This window comes from Rhinopithecus roxellana, chromosome 1, assembly GCF_007565055.1.
Source record: "Rhinopithecus roxellana isolate Shanxi Qingling chromosome 1, ASM756505v1, whole genome shotgun sequence".
Taxonomy (NCBI): Eukaryota; Metazoa; Chordata; class Mammalia; order Primates; family Cercopithecidae; genus Rhinopithecus; species Rhinopithecus roxellana.
The window spans coordinates 40,910,109-40,929,526 of NC_044549.1; the positions used below are offsets into that span (position 1 = coordinate 40,910,109).

The 19,418-nt window shown below is 36.8% G+C and overlaps 1 protein-coding gene across 2 annotated transcripts in view; it reads right to left on the reverse strand.

Annotated features, from left to right (window-relative positions):
* The window catches only part of GSK3B (glycogen synthase kinase 3 beta), a 267,304-nt gene that overhangs the window by 92,512 nt on the left and 155,374 nt on the right, over window positions 1-19,418 (reverse strand). For both annotated transcript variants that reach the window (XM_030941605.1, XM_030941598.1), the window contains exon 4: window positions 8,547-8,657. In XM_030941605.1, coding sequence (XP_030797465.1) covers window positions 8,547-8,657 — 111 coding nt within the window. The remainder of the gene's footprint in view (window positions 1-8,546; window positions 8,658-19,418) is intronic.

Genomic DNA, 19,418 nt, shown 5'->3' on the forward strand with positions numbered 1-19,418 from the left:
ACAAGTCTTCTTTTTCTGGAAAAAAAAAAGCTTAAGAGTTTAAATGAGGTTAATTTTAAGATGTCTTTTTACTGTATTCTTTCATCTGAAAGATCTACTCTATCTTCACTGTCTTGAAAAGTTTATCTAGAAATGTCAAGATAAAGAACAGACAAATGAGATCTAATTAAACTACAGAGCTTCTGCACAGCAAAAGAAACTACTATCAGAGTGAACAGGCAACCCACAGAATGGGAGAAAATTTTTGCAATCTACTCATCTGACAAAGGGCTAATATCCGGACCTACAAAGAACTCAAACAAATTTACAAGAGAAAAACAAACAATCCCATCAAAAAGTGGGCGAAGAAAATGAACAGACACTTCCCAAAAGAAGACATTTATGCAGCCAGAGACACATGAAAAAATGCTCATCATCACTGTCCATCAGAGAAATGCAAATCAAAACCACAATGAGATACCATCTCACACCAGTTAGAATGGCGATCGCTAAAAAGTCAGGAAACAACAGGTGTTGCAGAGGATGTGGAGAAACAGGAACACTTTTACACTGTTGGTGGGACTGTAAACTAGATCAACCATTGTGGAAGACAGTGCGGCGATTCCTCAAGGATCTAGAACTAGAAATACCATTTGACCCAGCCATCCCATTACTGGGTATATACCTAAAGGATTATAAATCATGATGCTATAAAGACACATGCACATGTATGTTTATTGCGGCACTATTCACAACAGCAAAGACCTGGAACCAACCCAAATGTCCATCAATGATAGACTGGATTAAGAAAATGTGGCACATATACACCATGGAATACTATGCAGCCACACAAAAAGATGGGTTCATGTCCTTTGTAGGGACATGGATGAAGCATTTTCAGCAAACTATCGCAAGGACAAAAAACCAAACACTGCGTGTTCTCACTCATAGGTGGGAACTGAACAATGGGAACACTTGGACACAGGAAGGGGAACATCACACACCAGGGCCTATCATGGGGTGGAAGGAGGAGGAAGGGATAGCATTAGGAGATATATCTAATGTAAATGACAAGTTAATGGGTGCAGCACACCAACATGGCACATGTATACATATGTAACAAACCTGCACGTTGTGCACATGTACCCTAGAACTTAAAAAATATATACATAAAAAAAAGTTTCCAACAGGGGGAAAAGAAAGAAATATGTAATATTATATATTTGTTGTTGTTTCACTTTGTAAAAGTGTATTTATAAGAAAGCCGAGAAGCTTTCTAGACTAGAAAGATAGCAAAAACAAGAAGAGAAAAACAACTTATCATGTGCTGGGCACTGTTTTAACTGCTTTATGTGTATTATTTCACTTACTCCTCATAATAACCTTATGTAATAAGTACTAATATTATTGCCATTTTAAATATAAAGTAACTGAGGCCCAGAGAGATTAAGCAACTTGCTCAATATCACACACACACAATATTCTGTAGTGGTTTGAGTAAGTGCTTCTCTTTCAATTATTATTTATGTATTTTGCCATATTTTATTAAATAAAGGTGTAAAATATAATCATTAAATAGCTTGGTGGAGGCTGGGCGCGTTGGCTCACACCTGTAACCCTAGCACTTTGGGAGGCCAAGGCAGGTGGAGTTCGAGACCACCCTGGGGGCAACATAGTGAAACCTCGTCTCTACTAAAATACAAAAAATTAGCCAGGCTTGGTGGTTCATGCCTGTATTCCCAGCTAGAAGGCTGAGGCAGGAGAATTGCTTGAACTCGGGAGACAGAAGTTGCAGTGAACCGAGATTGCACCACTGCACTCCAGCTTGGGCCACAGTGAGAGATTCTCTCTCCAAAACACACACACACACACACACACACACACACACACACACACACACACACAACAACAACAACAACAAAACGAAGGCAGCTTGGTGGCTAAATAAAATACTAGAATGATTAATTCTTAGAAACTCAAATTAACACATTTTGAAATATAACAGATTTAACATGTACTAAGTGCCAAACCAAGAAAAGCATTTCTATTTGTTTACTTAATTCTTGCAACCACTCTGTGAGATACACATTATCCCCAGGTTTGCAGAAGATATTGAGGTTCAATGATCACAATTTTTTAAATTTTTCATTGTATTCAAAGTTCATACAAAATTGTTAACATTTCTATAAAATAATTACTATGCTTCAGGTTATAGGACAAAATATCACAGAAGGGAATGTACTCTGCAGTTGAACACAATTTGAACAGTTAGTTATATGTAACTCAAATCCAATGCCCTCTTCTTGGTGCCATAATATCTGAAGTAATAAAATAATAAAGCAAGTAATAGAATACATGTTAAAACAATAACAATTTTGTTTATGATTCAAAAAATGCATCCAACTCTCTTGTGTGATCAGACCCTGTCCTTAAACATGTCTTCAACAAAAAAAAAAATTTTAAGTTCACAACAATGATTTGCCAGTCATCTGTTTTAGAGTTGCATTTTAAAACCTACTTAGTTCTGAAATATACTCATCAGAAAAGCAAAGGTGCTCAAAAAGTTTTTAACCTGTATCTTGCTCATAGAACATACTCAACTCTCCCAGAAAAAGTAAAAGGCAATTATAAAGAAATGCAGTTGCCATTCTGGTAACATGTATGCCAAACAAGTCCGTATCAGATGATGAGGTTCATGAAGGCAAGAGTTACTTGCATTTACTACTTTTATATCCCTCTCACAATCTAACATTTTTCATATAACAGGATTACAATAAAACTATGTAGAATGACCATGTGAAGGAGATCAACTCATAACTCATCAATTCCAGACACTGTTTTCATCTTTTCAGACCTTTAAGGGATCTATGTCCCCAAAGAACAATGCCCAGAGCCAACAGATCTGGCCTCTGAAAGGGCTGTGGTTACATTAAAAAAACAAAACAAAACAAAACAAAACCCTTTATCCACAACGGGGAGAAAGAAAGGAGTGCTAGATCTCTCTCTGTATGCCAACTTCAATATGTACAATAATTTTATTTTCATTTTTAAAATACATAATGCCAGATATCTAGCTCAACTATTTGCTGGCAATGCACAGGGCTGTTCACTATAGAACTATTTTTAATAGCAAAACCCAAAAAACACAACAAAAAACAAGGGGAAAACAGCATGTGCATTAATAGCTCACTGGGTGAATTAATGAGAATACAGTCACATGATGAAGTAATATGGTAGCCATGAAGAAGGTGATATACACACACACGAAAATATGGACTGATCTCTAGGACATATTTTTAACTGAAAAAAAGAGAAAAATGTGTACTTTACGTAGCCATTTATATAAAAACAGGGTAAGAATAATTGCATGTTTATTTATTTTTAAAATGGTAGGATAAATGATTAACATTTAAAAAATATTTAACACTGGTAAAGGAAAGGAACAAAGCAGAGGGAACAGAGATAAAAGCTAAACTTCTTTGAACATACCTTGTTTTGTCAATCTTGTTTTGAACTATGTATAAATATATTAATTTAAAAGTAAATTTTATTTAAAAATTTAGAAAACCACAATCTATAATAAAAGTAAACTGAAACAAACAAATGCTTAATAGAACATCATCACACAGAGAGGAATTATTCAATTTTTTTGAGATGAAGTCTCGCTCTGTCACCCAGGCTGGAATGCAGTGGCACGATCTTGGCTTACTGCAACCTCCGTTTCAGAGGTTCAAGTGATTCTCCTGCCTCAGCCTTCTGAGTAGCTAGGATTACAGGTGTGCTCCAGCATGTCCAGCTAATTTTTATATTTTTTAGTAGAGGTGGGGTCTCGCCATGTTGGCCAGGCTGGTCTCGAACTTCTGACCTCAGGTGATCTGCACACATTGGCCTCCCAAAATGCTGGATTACAGGCATGAGCCAATGTGCCTGGCCTCATTGTTTCTTTAGAACAGAGACATTTGATTGTTCATCCCTAATGAGATCTAACGGGTAAAATTGAGCTGTGTTTAGATCTTAAATTATTTCTAGCTGGTGGTGCTAGTGTTGGAATTGTTATTCTAAGACAGTTATGTAGGGTGCAGGGTAGAATAAGTTATTAAATATACTACTATCATTGAGAAATGAAATTTTCAATGTAAGAGAAAGGAAATACAAATATAAGATTATTACAATTAAGTAAAAACTCATAAATTTTATTTGAAAGTACCAATATTAACTCATGGTGTATTTATTTTCAGAAAAAAAGAGGATGCATTACATCTGAGAAAATTACCCACATATTTCATAGCTCTGTTCACTAAAAAGATCCAGAAACAATAACCAACACTATGACAGTTAGCACTTCTAGCATCCAGACTGTGGTCTCTAAATACCAACTCCCACTCAAAGAACAAGGTCTTCTTGAAGAAAAGGTTGATTCTAAGTCTGAGGAAGAAATGTGTAAGATGAACCTGGAATACTTTGTCATGTTAGAAAGCAAGGAAATTGTTAAATGTTATTAACACTCACACAAGATATTTTTAAACAAACAACAAAACACCTCACTGGTACCTATGGAGGATGCTATGGAATCGACTAATTATTATAAATTTCAGTAAATGAAGAAAAGGGATCAAATACATTTCCTGTCTTTCTTATATAAACTGTATCTCAGGGCACAAAGAGTTGATATGGGAAAATCTCTCTTTATGAAACTATTCCAGCTTATAAATTAAGACGGAATAATAACAGTAGACTATCAACATTTTGTAACCTGTAATGAATTAATGAATTTAGGCAGTGATCATCAATGGCTACTAACATCAGGAAAAGAAAGACATTATGTTCTTCCTTCAGAAAGTACTCAACACTACAAATGAAGTGGTCCTGACTCCTACCAAAAATATACTTAATTATCAATTATCTAATCACCAATTTGCAGGAAATAGAGATGACAAAGGAACATACTAACTACACTACAGAAATCCAGCAAAATCCAGACCAAAGTATAGTACAGGTCAAATGATCCGGTTTCTTTAGCAACAAAGTTTCAGAGAGAGAAAAAGAACCAATGGATTAAAAGAAACATTAGAGGCACATCAGCCAATCATAACATATATACCTTAACTGAATGTCAATTCAAAAATATAAACTTAAAAAATTATGCCACAGACAAATATAAACTGGGTATTTAATGATACTAACGAAATACTATTTATTTTCATAGGTATGACAATGGTAATTTAATTGCAATCCCAGCACTCTGGGAGGCCGAGGCAGGCGGATCACAAGGTCAAGAGATCAAGACCATCCTGGCTAACACAGTGAATCCCTGTCTCTACTAAAAACAGAAAAAAATTAGCCGGGCGCGATGGCAGGCGCCTGTAGTCCCAGCTACTCGGGAGGCTGAGGCAGGAGAATGACGTGAATCTGGGTGGCAGAGCTTGCAGTGATCCGAGATCGCGCCACTGCACTCCAGCCTGGGCAGCAGAGTGAGACTCTGTCTCAAAAAAAAAAAAAAAAAAAAAAAGCATCCTGGCTGGGCGTGGTGGCTCACACCTGTAATCCCAGCACTGTGGGAGGCCAAGCTGGTGGATCAATTGAGGTCACGAGTTCAAGACCAGCCCGGCCAACATGGTGAAACCACATCTACACTAAAAACACAAAAATTAGCTGGGCATGGTGGCGTGTGCCTATAATCCCAGCTACTTGGGAGGCTGAGGCAGGAGAATCACTTGAACCCAGAGGGTGGAGGTTGTAGTGAGCTGAGATCATGCCACTCCACTCCAGCCTGGGCAACAGAGTAAACTTCAAAAAGAAAGAAAGAAAAAAAAAAGAAAAAGAAAAAGAAGAAGGAAGGAAGGAAGGAAATAAAAAAGAACATCCTTATCTATATATATATAAAGTATATATACAATAGATATTATATACACTATATATAGTGTATATTATATATATACTATATATGAGACTCCTTGCCAAAGTAATCCAGCTAACAAAAGTGCTTAAAGAACTTCTATTATTATTATGATTATTATTAGCTTATGCAAAATCTACCCAAAGAACTTCTATTATTAATATTCCTACTTTGGTAACCCTTTTATTATTGTGAAGCTTAAATTTTTAACAATTAAGACTTCAGAAACCCTAACCATAAGACATTCAGAGTCAATGTCATTTTATTTTCTACAGTCATTTCCATAAAGGGTTAAATTTAAAAATTGTATTTAGACACCTGAACTTTCAAACTTAACTACTAGTTTTCACAATATTCACAATAGTGTATATATAGTGTATATACTATATATAGTGTAGCATACAGTGTATACACTATATAGTGTAGCGTATAGTGTATACATTATAGTATATACACTATAATACACTATATATACTATAATACACTATATATACTATAATACACTACATAGTATATATAATATATACTTTTATATATACACACGTACACACTGTAATTCTTATATATGAAAGTAAAAATATCTAGAATCTGCTTCAAAAAATAAAGGGAGTGCAGAGTAGAAAATGGTATAGATAAAATAATTTTGGCTACAAATTGATAATTGTTGATATTGTCTCACAGGTACATGGAGGTTCACTGTTCTATTTTCTCTCTTTTTATATATGCTTTTATATATGCTTGAAATCTCCAATAATAAAAACAAAGTTTAGAATGAGTAAAGATCCTGAAATAAGCAAAATTTCTGTAGACAGATATATGAACAGAAAATCATTTGACATATCTTAAGAAGTAGCAGAAAATATGTACTGCTTAACTAGGGATCATTATAGGTCATGAAGAGATAAGTAAATTTGGAGAGTTGTTTCAACAGAGGTATCATACGCCTGTTGTTTCTGCCAATATAGAAGAATATGACATTTCTAGACTCTTCACCACTTCATAATACATATATTTTGTCTTGTTTTATAGTTGTTTGTGCCATTCTTTTTCTAGTTATTAGAAGAAGACTAAAGTATTTCATTAGCTTCAGATTATTCTGCAATAATTTACCACTTACTGGCTGAATCAAAGATGTGGAACAAAAGTCTGGTCACTTTTAATGTATTGTTAGGACCTTCTATTAATTCTACTTTACAGCCTCCAAATGTTTTCTCATATGCTAAGCTCATCCTATGGGCCAAAATGGTATATTGTGGCCAGTAAATAAATAAGTACAATTTTACCAACACGAAAGCTAAGCAGAGAATGGATCAGTGACCCGTTTGGAAGGATATAAGTTATTTTTTGCCTCAAAACTAGGTCTTCAGGAACCAAATTTAGGGTTTCTTCTGCTTCATAAATGTGCCACCTCTCTGTACTAGCACTAAGAGCCACAGAATAGGCAGACCCAGACTATCATAATGTAAATTAAGCAGCTCAAAAATTATTCTAGACTTAAAGACAGTTCAAAGGAATGTACTGCTGTGCTAGTTATCTAGAATAGGACCTGCTGTTCTAAAACCAGAATAAAGCACTACAGTAAATTTGTAGTAGAAAACTGTTTCTTTTATTCTTCTACTATCATCAGTTCAACTACAACCTCAACCAAGTTTTGATAAGCCCAAATAAAATTATACTGAAATCAGAATTTAATTCCTCATACTAAATTCAACAGGAATCCCGGACTCCTTGCCAAACTAATCTAGCTAACAAAAGTGCTTAAAGAACTTCTATTATTAGTAGTAGTAGTAGCAGTAGTAGTAGTAGTAGTAGTAGTAGTAGTAGTAGTAGTAGTAGTAGTAGTAGCTTATACAAAATTCACCCAAAGAACTTCTATTATTAATGTTCCTACTTTGGTAACCCTTTCATTATTGTGAAGCTTAAATTTTTAACAATTAAGACTTCAAAAACTCTAACCATAAGACATTCAGAGTCAATGTCATTTTATTTTCTATACTCATTTCCATAAAGGGTTAAATTTAAAAATTGTATTTAGATATCTGAACTTTCAAACTTAACTACTAGTTTTCACAATGCCATAGTTAATAAAATAATTTGTTACTAATAATTAACCACAACTTTAACAAAAATCATGCTAAATACCTAGCCATTCTGCCATGAGTTCTAGCAAATAAACAAGATGGCATTGATATTAGATACCAAAAAATAAACAACATCCAGTGTATATTTAACATCACCAACAGTTTAAGCTGCAGCTACAGATGCCAACAAATATATAAATTGCATTTATGAACAAATGAATTGGAACATATTTATAACTATATTTTACAATTTTATATGATATGCTCCTATGTTGGTTTGTGGCACAATAAAGATATCAGAAGTTAAATAAAAATGTACTATGGCTAGAAGAAATAAAATCTATAAATGTCTGTCAAAAATATTCACTGTAATTTACCAGAATATCTTTACTATCTGAGTTATAAAACTTCAAAAGGTGCACACTTCACGTTTTAAAACTATAAAAGGATTTAACAAAGTTCCAACAATACCTAGTTTAGTTTTTCTCCTTGAGTATTAAATACAATAATATAGTTAAAACATACAAGAGGCTCTCGCTGGTTCATAAAAAATGTTTTCTAAAATGGAAAATTGTTCTGTTTTTACATACCTTGACATAAATCACAGGGAGCGTCTGTTTGGCTCGACTATAGTGTCTGGCAACTCTGTATACTGTTTCCGGAACATAGTCCAGCACCAGATTAAGATAGACCTCATCTTTCTGAAAGAGTTTATTAAAAAAACAAAAACAAAACAGATTAGAAACTAGTTTTTAAATATTCAAATTAAATTCTCTAGATATTTACTTATTTGGATTTTTAAAGATTAATGTGTCAATTTTCATTATATAAAACTACTTCAGAATATAACCATAATAATAAAAACAAGTCAACCACACCTTTTTACTAATAATTCAATGGGGAAAAAATAGTCTTTTCAATATTTTTAAGATTCCCAGTTACATTTAAACGATTATTTTGGTTACCATGATTTTAGACGATATCACCCGTCATAAAATTTAATATTTTCTAGGCTGATAATCAATGTCCTCATATCCTATCAAGATAAGTATCATGGTGGCAGGGAGAGTACTGAATCTGAAACTAAGAAACATGGATTTCTAGCCCTAGCTCTACTAGTTGGTATGTGCAAGTCACTTGCATCTCTAGCCTTCAGTTTCTTTAACTACAATATGAAAGGTCAGACTAAACAGTCCAAAATGTCTCTAACCTCCACACACAAAAAAAAGATCTTATAGTTACCTGATAGTATACAACTGACAGAACAACGACTTGTCTTCTATAATTAACTGAAATATAAAAAATAACCTATAAGGCAACGTGTTACCATACTCACAAGCTTATTACAGGTCATATGTTTAAATATCCATGCTCAGCAGCATAGAGACACCAACCCAGCATCAGTGGAGAAAAAGAAAGGGATTCTAACTTAAGCACTAAGTAGGAAGGAGGAGCAGGGCACTGCCCTTACCTTGTTTATGTGGCCAGTATCAGGTAAACTGAAGCAGAAAACAAAGTTGAGAATCACCATGTTCAAGCATAGAATTGGCTACTGAGTGGGAAATACTGTGGATAAGCAAACTTTCACAGTCTCCCAATTTGAAATAATCTTACCTATCAAACTGAAGTGAGAATTTCAAGTTTCAGCATTTATTGAGCATTTTCCATATATCAGTGGCCACAGCAGAGGAAATAAAAGTATAAAAGAAATGACATCTAAACTGTGTATGAAAGGAGCATTTCACGCAGACAGAGAAAACTATATTAAAAACGTAAGGTCATGTAAGAGTACAGCAGAGATCAGGAAATAGTGAAACATCATGCCACTGACCCTACTACCTTCTCACTATACTTCACGCTTCACGCACTTATGTTCTCCTCCTTTCCTTCCTTAGCCTTAAATTCCACGGTCCATCATTATCCTCTCTTTCTAAGAGAAGTGTCAACAAATCACGGGAATAGTCTGCTGCCTGTTTTTAAAAATAGACTTTTAATAGAACAGAGCTATGCCATTCAGCTAAGTACTGTCTATGGCTGCTTTTGGACTACAGTGACAGAACTGAGTAGTTGTGACAGAGACTAGATAGCCTGCAAAGGCAAAAATATTTAAGAAAAAGCTTTTGTTTTTCCACAACCCTGGTTGAGTTCAGTTTTCTGCCTAGTCCATGTCTACGACCAGAGAGCTGAATATGGCTGCAAAGAAACCTCTAATTATGCTGATTGGTCTTGTGTTAAAGTCATCATCAAAATTTAATTTGTTGGCCAGCCGTGGTAGCTTACACCTGTAATCCCAGCATTTTGGGAAGTTGAGGCGGGCAGATCGCTTGAGCTCATGAGTTTGAGACCAGCTTGGGCAACATGGCAAAACCTCATCTCTACAAAAAATACAAAAATTAGCCAGGCGTGGTGGTGTGCACCTGTAGTCCCAGCTACTTGGGAGAAGGAGGTGGGAGAATGGCTTGAGCCTGGGAGGCAAAGGTTGCAACAATCCAAGATCACACCATGCACTCCAGTCTGGGTGACAGAGTCACAGCTTGTCTCAAAATCAATTCGTCCAGCAATAATTATACACTTTCCTGGTCCATCCACTTTTCCAGACCACTTAATTTCTTCTTTCCTCCTCTTCAACCTCTAACACCCCTTCTCTGTCCTCAGCCTCAACAGATGGCCTTGCTTGCATCACTACAAGCACTAACCTACCAGCATCTATCTCTGTATACTCTTACTTTACTTCTATATCTAGAGATAAGCTAACCCAGCTCCTTCCTAAGGCAAACATTGCTACATGTTAAAACAAAAACAAAAATGGTCCTGTTCTCAAGGTCATTGCTCCAGAATTTTTTTTTTTTGTCATTCTGCATTAATTATTCCGTGTGGAAACATTACAATCAGCACATAAACTTGCCATTATTTCTCCCATCTTAAAAAACAAACAAACTATCCATATTTCTGCCTCCTCTCCTTAAGCTGACTTTCTCTAATTCCTCTCTCCTCCTATTCTAAAACTTATGCCAACAGAATTTCACTACCACTATGTCAAAATTATTCCAGATCAACAATCTCCTTGTTGCTGAATCCAAAGCCAATTTTCAGTCATCATCTTACCCTTCTCATCTACTTGACTTAGCACTACCATTTGGAAAAGTCAATCATGTTCCTTTCATTGAAGCACCTTCTTCACTTCACAGGACACTATACTTTTTTGGTTTTCATCCTACCCTACAGACAACTCTTCTTTTCTCCATTTCTATTTCCTCCTATTCTCTTTGATCTGTTAAAAATTGGAAGATCCCTGGAATTAGTCCTCAGACCTCTTCTATTCTTTAAACTCACTCCCCCTTGATAATCTCATCCAGTCTAATGGCTCAATACGACTATATACTGATTATTATAAATATATACACATATACTAGAGACCACTGCCCTTAACTCCACACTAGTATATCCAACTATGTATCTGGTATTGCTCAGGCTAAAAACCTTAGAATCATCCTAAATCAACTCCCAGCCCCTTCTCTCTTACACTTTCACACACACACACCTATACCCACACACACACCCTCATAGTCAAATGCCAGAAAATATGAATGGTTCTACCTTTAAAATTTATCCGGATCCAACCACTCATCATTTTCAGTGCCAGAACCCTTTTCTAAGCCACTATCACCTTTCACCTGGATTACTGTAATATCTTCCTAAATGGTCTGCTTCTACCCTTATTCCTTTCCAGTCTACTATCAACTAAAATCAAGTTAAGTTAGACTGTATGTCTTCTACTCCACCTAATTGGTCTATAAGATACTACACACCCATCTCATTATTTCTGTCCTCTATTCTTCTACTGCACTGCTGTCCTCACTGCTGACTTTTCTCTAGCCAAGCTAGTTCTCTGCTATTTCTTGAACACATATGGTACATTTTCACATTCAGGGATTCTGTACTTCAGGGCTTCTAGTCCTTTAACCTAGATTGTTCTCCCCCTAGACATGCTCAAAGCTCATTTGTCTCAACTCCTTCAAAATCTTTGGTTAAAGTGTTACCTTCTTAGTATGGCTTTCCTTAATCTTTCCATTTAAAATTCCAACTCATTCCTCCACCTCCACATTCCCCATCTGCCTTCCCCATTTTATAAAGGAAACTTACCATTTTCTAACCACATAGTTTATCTGCTTCCTCTGACCAGACAAGGTTCCATGATGGCAAAGGCTTTTGTCTGTTTTATTCACTGCTCTATCTCCATGTAGAATAGTGCCTAGCACACAGTAGGTACTCAGTAAATATTTGCTGACTAAATTAAGTTTAGGGGCAATGGGCATTTCTTTAAAACTTAGTATTACATATTTCACAATGTATACACATATAAACATCATGTTGTACACTGTAAATATATACATTTTTATTTTTCAATTATATCAATAAAGCTTGAAGAAAAAAATTAGATTACAAACTGACACGTCTGTTTTAACTCAAACAGTATTACGGAAAATGGATATAGAGAGGAGGAGACTTGGGAAGACGAGAATGAATGCAGGGTAAGTAGCTGGAAACCTTCTACAAGAATCCAAAGGCTGGATCAGGGCATAAGGCAATAGGGATTTTTTTTAAAAGCAGGGAGAAGGTAGGGTAGGTATACTGGCTAGTTGAACATGAGACTAATAGAGAATCCAAAAAACAAAGAGACTGGGATTAATTTAACTGTTTTTAAGTGTGGGCAACTAAGTAGGTGATGAGACATAGAAAGTAAAAAGAGTAGAAAGGTTTGAAGGAAAAATTATCTGAACTTTTACTTAATGAAACTCAGAACACTTTGGGTAGCTATATTACATAGGTGGTTGCAAACAGAGGTCAAGGCAAAACCCAGGAAGCAGGAGTGGAGTACAGCTTGAGATTCAGGCAATAGCTGAAGCCATGAGAATAGACGTATTCACCTAAGACGACGACGCAAAGTTGAAGAGTAAGGAAAGGACTGAGTATGGAATCCTGAAAAACACTAAATTTAAGAAGCAGGTAACATAGGGGACTTAGCAAACATGAAGAAAAAACTAAGAGGCACAAGAAAGCAAGGAAAGATTAGCATCGATAATCCAAAGCTGAAATTTCTATAACGGTGAAAGGTGAAACTGTGAAGCATTTCAATAGCAGATGGGATGAGGACTAAAAACAGGTTATTCGATCTATACCCAATATCTTGGTATATCTTGGTTCAGTGATGCTCTTAGAAAAAGAAGTTTCAGACCATGGTGCCAGCAGCAATCAAGCGTTATTGGTTCATGAGTGAGCAGGTAGCAGGTGAGGAATAGGAGGTAGTTAATTCAATTTATTCTCACAAAGTCTCTGGTGATGAAAGTAAACAAAGAATTGGGAGTTGGTAACTCTAGGGGAGTAAAGTCAAAGAAACAGTGTCGCTGGGTTTTTGTTTGCACTTTTTACTGGCTAAAAGATATTACTGGCTAAAAGAGACCCAAATTTATTTGTAAGCTAAGTAGACAAGGGTAGAATAAAGTTATAAAAAAGGAAGAAAGGCCGGGTGTGGTGGTCAATGCCTGTAATCCCAGCACTTGGGAGGCCGAGGCAGGAGGATTATGAGGTCAGGACATCGAGACCATCCCGGCTAACATGGTGAAACCCCGTCTCTACTAAAAATACAAAAAATTAGCCGGGCATGGTGGCAGGTGCCTGTAGTCCCAGCTACTTGGGAGGCTGAGGCAGGAGAATGGCTTGAACCCAGGAGGCAGAGGTTGCAGTGAGCTGAGATCACGCCACTGCATTCCAGCCTGGGAGATAGAGCGAGACTCCATATCAAAAAAAGAAAAGAGGGAAAAGGGATAACTGAAACTGAAGAAGCAAGATTCTAGAAAATCAGGAGAAGGAAGAAACAAGTACAAAGACAAACTATATAGCATAGTAATTAAGAAGTAAGATTAGCATGAGTCATATAAAACTATATAGAAGTCCCAATTCTGTTACTAGGAGTTATGTGACTATGAGCAAGTTATTTAACCTCACTAAGCATCAGTTCCTCATCTGTAATATAGAGCTAATGACAGTATCTATTTTAAAGAACTGTCATGATATTATAAGAAATAATCAATGTGAAATTCTTTAAATACATTACCTAACACACAATAAAGACTCAAATTTTAGCTATTTTCATCCTTTAAAAAAGTATCTTTTTTTCTTTAAAATAAATGATTGGGTATTACAGAAAAGGAAAGAAATATAAGCTGAATGAGTTATGTGTGATGACCCTATTTCTTGTAAAGTAAGAAATAAGATGATATGCAAAACTAGGGGAAACAAGACTAATGCTGAAGGCTAAAAGAAAAAAAATGCAGAGATCAAATTTCAGGAGAATCAGTTCCCATTGTAAATGAGGTCTAAAAAAGAGAACGAATAAATAGAATGCTCAGTTGGTGTGAAAAGGATTGCTGTATTAAATAGAGTTCAAAGAATGGTGAGTCTCAGGTATCAGAAAGGTCATTAACACAGATGTCAAAACCATTTTTTCGCCGGGCGCGGTGGCTCAAGCCTGTAATCCCAGCACTTTGGGAGGCCGAGACGGGCGGATCACGAGGTCAGGAGATCGAGACCATCCTGGCTAACACAGTGAAACCCCGTCTCTACTAAAAATACAAAAAAAAAAAAACTAGCCGGGCGAGGTGGCGGGCGCTTGTAGTCCCAGCTACTCGGAGGCTGAGGCAGGAGAATGGCGTGAACCCGGGAGGCGGAGCTTGCAGTGAGCTGAGATCTGGCCACTGCACTCCAGTCCGGGCGACAGAGCGAGACTCTGCCTCAAAAAAAAAAAAAAAAAAAAAAAAAAAACCATTTTTTCAGCTATTACTCAATCACTAAGTTTCTTGATTTTAATGATCTATTTTACAAAATTAATTGTTATATACTATGAACAACTTCGAGATGTGTATACCACTACATTCCAATTTACTTCATTTGCTAAACAATCATACTAACAGGTAAGAATATAAAGGCTGAACCAGGTATGGTGGCTCATGCCTATAATCCTAGCACTTTGGGAGGCCAAGGCAGAAGGATCATTTGAGTCCAGGAGTTCGAGACCAGCCTGGGCAACACATGGAGGCACCATTTCTACAAAAAACAGAAACAAAAAAAATTGGCCGGGCGTGGTGGTTCATGCCTGTAATCCCAGCACTTTGGGAGGCCGAGGCAGGCAGATCACCTGGGATTTGGAGTTCGAGACCAGCCTGACCAACATGCAGAAACCCCGTCTTTACTAAAAATACAAAATTAGCCGGGCATGGTGGCGCATACCTGTAATCCCAGCTACTCTGGAGGCTGAGGCAGGAGAATGGATTGAACCCGGGAGGCGGAGTTTGCTGTGTGCCATTGCACTCCAGCCTGGGCAACAAGAGCAAAACTCTGTCTCAAAAAAAAAAAAAAATTAGCCAGGCCTGGCAGTGCACGCCTGTGGTCACAGCAGCTCGGGAGGCTAAGGTGGGAGGATCACTTGAGCCCCAAAAGTCAAGGCTAGTGAGCCGTGATGGCACCACTGCAACCCAGCCTGGATGACAGAGTGAAATTCTGTATCCTACACACACACACACAATACACACACACACACATTTATTTATTTTTGTATATTTAAACTATATGTAAGATTAAAAGATGAATGCCAAGTTCAACAGAGGTTTCTAGTTATAAGACTATAAGCTCTGTCCTTCCCTTGTCCCAATCAATATTTTTATAAACAATTTCATTTATTTTAGGTTGCAAAAGCAAATGCCATCAACAGCTAAGCAACAAATGTAAAAGTGTGAAGCCAAATTGTGTAACGCAATAAGGGGCAATAGTTGGTAAATCACACAGTACAAAACTCTAGTTTAAAAAACAAAAACAAAAAATTGTCAAATACAACACATCATGGGATAGATTTGGCTGTCAATTTATAACCTCTGATTTCAACACAGCCACCTAAGATTGACACAAACCTAGGAAGAATGGCTTAAAATGAAACATTGAATAAAAATTTAAAGAACTTGGCTGGAATGATAAACCAAACCCACAATATGAAATTCAACAAAGGCCCTATGACTAAAATCAAACTATCAATGTATTATTGAGAATGAGAGAACAGAGAAACTCCAGATCAAACTTGACAGTAATACATCTGGAAATTAAAGAAGTATAACTGAACAGAACTCAAAGAGAATCAACATTGAGATGCAACCAATGAAAACCATCACGCAACATTAGGCTACAAAAGTATTGTGTTCAAATCAATGAAGATAATTCCACTCCACTTTGTACAGCTCACGCTGCGCTGGAAGTAATGATATTCCTTTATTGGCCGCATATTTTATTCATAATATTAACACAGCAGAATACATCAAAGGAAGGTTAATGAAACCATGTCTGCTATAGGCTGAACAATCTAATTTACTACACTATGGGAAATATGAAGGCACCAATAAATCCTCTTGTTAAATTTATAAATGTTCTAATGTAAAATAAATAGCCACAGGGAATAACCCCCGAGGGCCCATCCCTAGGAAACAACATATGTAGGGAAAACAGTAGTTATTTTTCAGTTCCAAAGTATAGTTTTGTTTGAAGCTTCCTGCACAACATAATTAAGGAGGCTGAAGATGCTAATATTTTGAGAAGACCAGGATTCAGCATTTCTAGCACTCATAATTTTCTGAAACATCTCAGGTTTGCTACTTCCTTAATGTAATCTCTCTCCTTTGGATTATCAGACACAATGCTAGAATACTCACAAATTGCAAACTTTAAAAACTAAATAGGTCAGTCATGGTGGCTCACACCAGTAGTCCCACCCAGCACTTTGGGAGGCCGAGGTGGGTAGATCGCTTGAGCTCAGAAGTTTGACACCAGCCTGGGCAACATGGTAAAACCCCGTCTCTACCAAAAATACAAAAATTAGCCAGGTGTGGTGGCATGCACATGTAGTCCCAGCTATTGAGGAAGCTGAGGCATGAGAATCACTTCAACCCAGGAGGCAGAGGTCGCAGTAGCCAAGACCACGTGACTGCACTCCAGCCTGGGTGACAGAGCAAGACTCTCAAAAAACAAAACAAAACAAAAACAAACAAACAAAAATAAAATTTTAAAAAACCTAAATAGAACACACAGTATCACTTGGGAGGCAGGTGCTGAAAACACTGAGTCCACTAACATAAGAAACTACCAACCTCAAATAACTGATACTAGGTTTCCAAAACACTGGCAAAAGAGTCAGTGCCAGAAGTCCTTTGAAAGGAATCTGCTATTATACAAAGTGGATCTTACTTAGAAACTTCCAAAAACATTACATAATGTGTAATTTAGGGAGTAGTTCTCTCTATGGCTCAGTTTTCCTAGTCATTACTTTTATTAATAAACTATTCTCTAATCACTGATAACCACTCTTCTATGAACTCCACATTAAAACCACACACTGAGTAAGAAATTTAAGTGATAAAATTTTGATCACATGTAACAACTCAACAACAGCTGAGGTAACTCCATCCTACCTTTGGAAAACACATTAGTATGATGTGTTATCTCCAGATAACTTCTGAGGTCAAGGAAATAAAATGATTCGAGGCTACATTTTTAAATAGAATCATGATAAAATCTGTTGGAATGCAATGCAACATATTAGAGATTCCAGCAATAAGACATCAAATGCAGCATCATGGTAACCCAGGATTCTCATCAGAAATGGGTTGGGCATTCCAACTGGCAAAAATCTTCAAAACAGCTTTCTTTTCTCTGATGGGTATGCCAGGCTGGCTAGAGATGAGAATATAGTATTAATAGCAAAGAGTGTGTGGATTAGGTAAAAGAGAATATCTTTTTGCTTGAGAGGTTGTGGGAAGGAAATGGGAAAGGGTAGGCACCTAGCATACAACAATGATTAAGGCAAGTTTCATCCCTATCTCACACCTTAAAACAAAATAAACACCAAAATTACCAACTTTTTTTTTTTTTTTGAAAAATAATAAACATGCCAGAAGAAAACATGGGTATTTCTGCAAATCTTGGAAGACGAAAGAGCTAAGCCATGGAGAAAAATAATGCCAATTTGATTACACAGAACTATAAAACATCTATACTATCTTAAGAAAAAAACTCGCACAAACCCAGCAAAAAAAATCATGACAATCTGGCAAATAAATAAATAAATAAACGTCTGCTACACATGGCAAAAGCCTGATTTGTTTTTCTTTAATGTACAAATAGTACTTGGAAGTCAGTAAGAAAAAACCAGCATTCAAATAGAAAACACGGAAATATGGGCTGGGTGCAGTGGCTCACACCTGTAATTCCAGCACTTTGGGAGGCTGAGGCTGAGGTCAGAAGTTCGAGACCAGCTTGGCCAACATGATGAAATCCTGCCTCTACTGAAAATACAAAAATTAGCTGGATGTGGTGGCAGACACCTGTAATCTGAGCTACCCTGGAGGCTGAGGCAGGGGAATTGCTTGAACCCGGGAGGTGGAGGTTGCAGTGAGTCAAAATCATGCCATTGCTCATCCCCACCCCCTGCAAAACAAACAAACAAACAAACAACAAAAAAAAAAAACAAGAAAGAAAATATGGAAATACATATTAACAGATGGTCATACAAATGGCCAACAAAACTGTAGAAAAATGCTCAGCCTCACATATAATTAAAGAAATGTAATAAAGATAGCGATAAGCCAGAATTTTTCATCTATCAAACTAGAAAAGAAAATTCAATCTGAGAAAACTAAGTATTGAAATAGATCATCACTCAATATGAACTACAACAATTCTTGTGAAAGTCCAAACTCATGCAATCTTTTGGGCAGGCAATGGGTTAATACATTAATTCAGAAGTGAAGACATAGAGCCCCCCAACTAGACTCAGCAATGTCACTTTCAGGGATGACGTCTAGGAAACAATTCTGTGTGTGTACACGTTCATGCACGCATAAAATTTGTGAAGAGCAAGAAATTAAAAACACCACATCTACATGCCATTATCTTACAGTGCCAGAAAACAAAAACTTGCTTTAAAATAAAACAAAAAGCCCATATGATAGTATGTTAAAGAAGCACAGAAGTCGCCAAGCAGTGGTGGCTCATGCCTGCAATCCCAGCACTTTGGGAGGCCGAGGTGGGCGGATCACCTGAGGTCAGGAGTTCGAGACCAGCTTGGCCAACATGGTGAAACCCCGTCTCTACTAAAAATACAAAAATGAGCTGGGTGTGGTGGCAGGCACCTGTAATCCCAGCTACTCGGGAGGCCGAGGCAAGAGAATCACTTGAGCCCAGGAGGCAGAGGTTGCAGTGAGCAGAGACGGAGCCACTGCACTCCAGTCTGGGCGGCAGAGCAAGACTCCTTCATAAAATAATAACCATAATAATAATAAAACAAAAAACAAACAAAAAAGAAACACAGGAGCTAGCTGACAGAACTCCCAATGGCCAAACCTGGGACAATTTGGCCAATAAAA